This window comes from Rhinoderma darwinii, chromosome 2, assembly GCF_050947455.1.
Source record: "Rhinoderma darwinii isolate aRhiDar2 chromosome 2, aRhiDar2.hap1, whole genome shotgun sequence".
Taxonomy (NCBI): Eukaryota; Metazoa; Chordata; class Amphibia; order Anura; family Rhinodermatidae; genus Rhinoderma; species Rhinoderma darwinii.
Genome location: NC_134688.1, coordinates 178,484,401 through 178,491,119, shown reverse-complemented (window position 1 = coordinate 178,491,119; position 6,719 = coordinate 178,484,401). Strand labels below are relative to the sequence as shown.

Genomic DNA, 6,719 nt, shown 5'->3' with positions numbered 1-6,719 from the left:
GCATTTGCACCATGCACGTCAATATCTAAAAGTAGAGTGCAAAGTGGATGTGGCTTACAGCTTGGCTAGGAGTTAGTAACATTTATAAAATTAATCTTTTTTTTTAAAAAAACACAAAAAATAGTTGTAAGTGAGGGGAAAAAAGTTGCATCTCTAGTCTCCACACACACCCTGGTGTAAAAAAAAAGTGGAGTAATTTTATGTTGAGGCCTCGTTCACATCAGCGTTAGGGTTCAGTTCATGGGTTCCTTGACTGTAAGGGTATGTTCACTGTAAACGCCCCGAAAAAAAAACGGTGAAAATACAGGGGCTGAATGCTTCCAAACATCTGCCCATTGACTTCAATGGGAAAAATGGCGTTCCGTTCCAACGATGTGTTTTTTACGCGGCCGTTTTTAAAAACGGAGTGTAAAAAAACACCCCGTAAAAAATAAGTGCAGCTTCAAAAACAGTCGTAAAAAATGCATCAAAAAATGCTTGATGCATAAAAAAAACTGCTTAAAATCAGAGGCTGTTTTCCCTTGAAAACAGCTCTGTATTTTACAGCAGTTTTTTGTTAAGCGTGTGAACATACCCTAAGAAGTTATTTATAATCTAGCATAATAAATTGCTGATATGAATTTCCTGACAAACTAGGAACGTGCTCCATCAAATGTAAAGTGCAATCCTCTAGAAAGGGCTGCAGAAATGGTTGCAGTGTTGCTCACACTACCTAAAAAAAACTGAGAAGGCGGCGATCAAACTACTCAATGGTGACGGATCCGGTGCAACTACTACATATTCTATGACACATTCCCACACTATTAATGAGTAAAGTATACATGAACATTTCCAATGGTAAATGCTCTAAGTCACTGTGATATCTTTATATTTATAAGAGCGATAATAATATTGTTCCTGTCATTTGCAGGATTGTGCCCAGGAGGAAGGATTCTGTCATTACACAGACATTATTGCCGAAATTCTGTCAAAAAACAACTGGACTCATCTTAGTAGCAAAATGTCCATATCACAGACTCAGCACAAGAGCAACTTGATGGAATCTCTTTTTGTTTTTTAACTAGCACTGATACATGTGAAACTGAAAGATTAATACATGGGAAGACTCATATTTCAGTAGATATTTAAATACTTCATATTTATACATATATCTGTTATATACACACCCGACACAGGGCATTCCAGGGAAGACCGGCCTAGGCTGGCACCACTTCCATGTAGTTACTACAGGAAAAAAAAAATTGCAATACATAGCTACATTGTAAATTGATATTATATGAAATGTATTCTATAAAAAATACGCTACATTTAACTTCAACAAGGAGTGGTATTACCAGTCAGCGATTTTAACCTGTTAATTATTTTTGGCATTGTCTTTAACCTAGGACTTGTGTATTAAAAACTAGCTAAGAAGAAGTGTTGAAGAACACATTTATTGAAATACAAAGAGATAATAAGCAACATAAATCAAGAATTGCAATAAATTGTTGTAGAATTCAGGTAGGCAGGGTAACTGAGGGTTCCGGCACCGATATTGAGCAGGTCATGTGGGTAATCAGACAGAACATGGGCTTTGCAATGCTATTGACCAATGAACCCTCCTGTCTTCTGAGCATGTGTTTAAACTTCCTTACATATTATAGAGTCAACATTACTTTAGCTGTATAATTCACAATTAGCTTTGAACTGCAATTAAAGAAATTAAGAAAAATATAAAATTATGCCAATAAAAATACATTTGGTTCAGCTTTAAACATATTTCTTCTTCAAAGCAAATACTGAATTTAGACTACAAGCTGTAGTAATGTAAAATAAACATGACACAATCAAAATCTCACCATTATCATTGGGGTGGATTGATCAATACAACAGTTTTCTGGCGTAAATACATTAAAAAATGTGATGTTCCGGTCTGACGACATATTTATGAAGCCCCTGCATCACTTTGTCTGACACATACAAATGGACTTCAGAGTTGCACAAAGTGCGACTTATTTATCCCAGTTTTCTGTCATTTTTCAACTTGCCGTTGTTTTTACACTAAAGTGTATGGAGGGAAGGCAGAGAGGGCTTACTCTACGGGCAGTGGTAACATCTATTAGGAATGTCATTTTGAGTGTAAGAGTTTTAATAGGTAAAGAGTCTAGGGGCTCAAAAGGAGAACCTGTCATGGTGGTGAGGACATTTAGATCCCATGGAGGGAATGAAGATCTAGAAGAAGCTATCAGGAACGTCCTGACCCAGGGGTGTTCAGCCAACATAAAATTAGAAAAAGGAACTGAGATCTTGACTTTCAAGATGCTTGATTTAAGTTTCTTATTCAGCCCTGTGTGGAGAAAATCCAAAATTAAAGGGATATCTGGTCAGGCTAGGGGATCTTGATCTATACCTGTGGAATTGCTAAATGTTCTCCAAACACTTAAGTAGATATTTGAGATAACCTACTTTATGCTAGGTAGTAATTTAGAAATGACTGACTTAGAGAATCCTCTCTCTCTCTCTAAGAATCAACCTTTCGGTTTCCAAGCTGTTAGGTGTAGCTTGAATATGTTGGGGGTGAACTACTGGGCCCTGTGACAGGAGATCTGATTTAACTAGGAGAATCCACGGCTGATCTGAGGATATTCACCTCAACCAGGTAAGCCATGGTCTCTTCGGCCAGAAGGGAGGAATTAGAGTGACTGAAGCCCTGTCCTTCCTGATTTTCTTTAATATCCTCGGTAGCAGACATAGGGGAGGGAAGGCATAACCCTGTTCCTGACTCCAGCATTGGGCGAGTGCATCTATTGCCGCTGGGTAATCCATGGGGTCTAGGGAAAAGAATCTCCTGACTTTCCTGTTCCCCCTGGTAGCAATCTATTGAAATCTATTGAGGGAGCTCCCCATCTGGATACTATCATCTGAAAGATCTCTGCGTTTAGGGACCACTCTGACTGAAGTAACCTGTTTTTGCTTAGAAAATCTGCCAGCTAATCGTCCATTTCCCCTAGGTCAGGGGTGGGCAAACTTTTTGACTCGCGGGCCACAATGGGTTCTAAAATTTGACAGAGGGGCCGGGCCAGGAGCATTTGGAGGGAGTGTTTGGGCCGGATATACTAAAGCATTAAATGTAGTGTGTGCAAACCTCATAGCACAGTAAGAACACTACAACCCAATTTATTAACTGTCTTTCAAATGTGAAAAATAGCCCTTATCAGTTAATAAATTTGTCTCAAGGAATATGCAAGATATGGCATTTACATACTATTTCGCAGATACTGGGAGGAGGAAATGTAAATAGATTAAAATAACATACGCACTGTGATTTATCAAGATTGCGTCTGTTTTTAATAAGTTTCAATCGAAGGTGCAAAGTTAAAGAAATCAACATTTATTGAAAAATGGAATCACTTTCAACATTCAAAACATATTATTACACAACGAAATACTCAAGCTCAATAATATCTACTTGTGTTAAACTCCGCAAAATCATGGATGGATTGTCCTGACCGCGCGCTCTACAAACTCGCCACGGACACCCTCGCCTTCACGCACAAACAGTACACGTGTATCGTTGCCAAGCACACAGACATAGGCTGTATTAAATATCCTACCTGCAGCTGAAAATTTAAATTAAGAGCGATGTGCGGCGTGTTAATTAAGCTACTGTACCGCTGCTGTGCGTAAATGCGCATTGCTCTTAATTAAAAGACGCACTTCCAAACTTTCCATATGCATTTTTTCATAACACAGCAGAAAAACTCACCATTTCAGTGGGAACAGTGTTGTTGGTCTCCCTTTTTTGCCAGTGCATCAAAGTCTGGAGTTAGTTTTGTTGTGGCAATTCTCAGGACAGATCTGAGGTGTTGGTCAGTTAACTTGGATCTGTGATGGGCTTTGTTGATTTTCATGACGCTAAACGTCTGCTCACACACGTAGGTCGAGCCAAACAACACCAGCATCTTTTGCGCCATCCTCCGGAGGTTTGGAAACGCGGTCTCGTTAAGTGAAGCGTAAAAGTCATTCAGTTTAAGAGACTTGAACTTCTCCTTTGAGACGGAGTCAGACTGAAGATCGATCAGTTCCAATTGCAGCTCCTGCGGTGCTGATTCGGGGTCTTGTGACAGGGGACAGGACACCAGTTGAAGTGACTTGTCAATTTTTTCAAAATCACAGAACCGACGGCAAAATTCTCTGTGCAGATCGTCCAGTGATTTGCAGTATTTCTTCGCATTTCGGGCGGCCTCTTTCTGCACGGCTAGTGTGGGGAAATGTGCGAAAGATTTGTTTGACATTTGCCTGGAGAATAAAACCAGCTTGGATTTGAAGGCTCTCACATTTGTGTACATGTCGTGCGCAAACTGATCTTTCCCCTGTAGCTTCACGTTCAGCTCATTCATGTGTGAAAATATGTCCACAGCAAACGCAAAGTCACAAAGCCAGTTTGTGTCGCTCAGCTCGGGGAATTCTTCGGATTTCCCCATTAAATTAAAAAATGAGCGAATCTCGTCTTTGAGCTCCCAGACTCGTTGAAACACTTTCCCCAAACTTAACCAGCGGACGCGAGAGTGGTAAAGTAGGTCCTGGTGATCCGCATTAGTTTCTTCCAGGAACGTAATGAACTGACGATGATTAAGTCCCCTTGCTCGTATGAAGTTAACAAGTTTTACAACTGGATCCACGACGTGATTAAGCTGCAATACAGACTTACACAGAGACTCCTGATGAATGATGCAGTGAAGTAAAATAACATCCTGGTCAGGGTTTTCTTCTTTCACTTTATCCTGGATTCTTTTCAGCAGCCCGATGTTTTTTCCAGTTAAATTTGGCGATCCATCCGTGGTGACATTGGCAAGTTTACTCCAAGGTAGCTTCATTCTCTCGATGACAGCAGACACCTGTTCATATAAGTCCTCTCCTCGCGTTTTCCCTTTCAGTGATTCCATGCTCAAAAGCTCCTCCGTTATCTCAAAACTGTCGTTAATCCCTCGGATAAAAATTAGGAGCTGAGCAGTGTCTTTTATGTCGTTACTTTCATCCAGTGCTAGTGAATATAACTTAAAGGACTCCGCCTTTTTGTTTAACTCGCTGACTATATCTTCGTCAATCAGTTCCACGCGGCGAGTCACTGTCCTGCGTGCTAAACTGATTTTTTCAAACTTGGCTTTGCTCTCCGGACACAAGAGACCTGCTGTCTCTACCATGCACTCTTTCAAAAACTCGCCTAATTTGAATGCCAGCAAATAACTTGCCTTGGTACTTGACTCTTGAATTGCAGTTTGTCGGTGAAAAAAGTTCTGTTGACTCTGTAAATTAGCTGCCAACCTCTGAGCAGTAGCCGCCCTTTCTTGTGTTGACTGCTTGCTAGCATAGTTTGCATGCTTCGTGGCAAAGTGAAGGCTGATATTGTACTCTTTGAAAACCGCAACATCTTCTTGGCATATCAGACATACAGCCGTTGATCGCACTTCAGTGAAGAAGTATTTTGTTGTCCACTCCTTATTAAACACTCGGCATTCGCTGTCCACTTTCCTTCTCTTTGGTCCGCTCATTTTCACAGAAGGGCTTAATGGTGACGTGAAACGAAGTGAAAATTAAAGTGAAATAAAGAGAAATACGCGCCACATTAACAACGGTCAATGTGTTTTGAGTGCGCCATCTATTGGGAAAACGTGGGCATTGCAGGGAAAGGGGAAAAAAAAGGAGGTTTTTACTATAATTTGGACAAGTTCGGCGGGCCGGATTAAAAAGCCTAACGGGCCGTATGTGGCCCGCGGGCCGTAGTTTGCCCATGTCTGTCCTAGGTGGACTGCTGAAAGGGACAATAAGTGGAGATCTGCCAGAGAAAATATTCTGGTGGATAAATCCATCAGCGGGTTCGATCTTATACCCTCTTGATGGTATAAATACTCTATTGTATTGTTGGAATACATTTTCATATTCTGTCTCTAGACTATAGATATGCCATTTTTCAGCTCCTGAAAAACTGCTGGTAGCTCCTTGAAGTTGGAAGACATCATAAAGGAATGATGGTCACACTGATCGTGGAGTAAGAATGAGTCGCAGTGGGCTTCCTCAACCCCAGGGGCTTGCATCCGTGGTTATGTTGACTGTTTGAGATGTTATACACAAAACCCCTTTATTGAGATTTTTGCTTTTTATCCACCACCGGAGAGTTAGTCTGGCTATAGATGACAGGCGAAGGGGATGATCCAACGAGATCCTGCTTTTGTCCCGCTTTTTAGGATGCTCAGTTAAAGTGCCCCGGATCTGAGTTTGCGACCACATCACAGCTGGAATACAAGATGACAGAAGGCCAAGGACCGACATATCCTTGCTGAAAGATGTCGTATGGCTTAGGAAAAGGTATGAAACCCTGTCTAGCAGAGGTTGAACTTTTTCCCAAGGAAGGAAAGACATCTATTTGAAAGAGTCAAGAAGTATGCTCCAAAAAATATATCTGCTGGATGGTATGAAATTTGTCTTTTTTAAGTTTATGTTTTTCCCCAATTTTATTAAGATAGAAGAACAAATTATCTCTAACTGGCGGGTCAGAGTCTGAACTCTGCAGACTCACTGCCACTATTAGAAAATCGTCTAAGTATGGGATAGAAGAATGTCCCTTGTTCTGATGTAGGAAGTAATCTCTGCAATTAACATGAAAACTCTGGAAGCCTGTGAGATGCCAAAGAGGAGGGCTCTGTGCTGCGGGTGGATTAAGGAGCTGTTGAGAACCATTG

At 40.9% G+C, this 6,719-nt stretch overlaps 1 protein-coding gene across 1 annotated transcript; it reads right to left on the bottom strand.

Annotated features, from left to right (window-relative positions):
* Positions 1-3,749: 3,749 nt before the first annotated feature.
* On the bottom strand, positions 3,750-5,183 carry LOC142741771 (general transcription factor II-I repeat domain-containing protein 2A-like). Its single transcript, XM_075851105.1, has one exon. The coding sequence runs from the start codon at positions 5,181-5,183 to the stop codon at positions 3,750-3,752; it is 1,434 nt and encodes a 477-aa protein (XP_075707220.1).
* Positions 5,184-6,719: the final 1,536 nt, after the last annotated feature.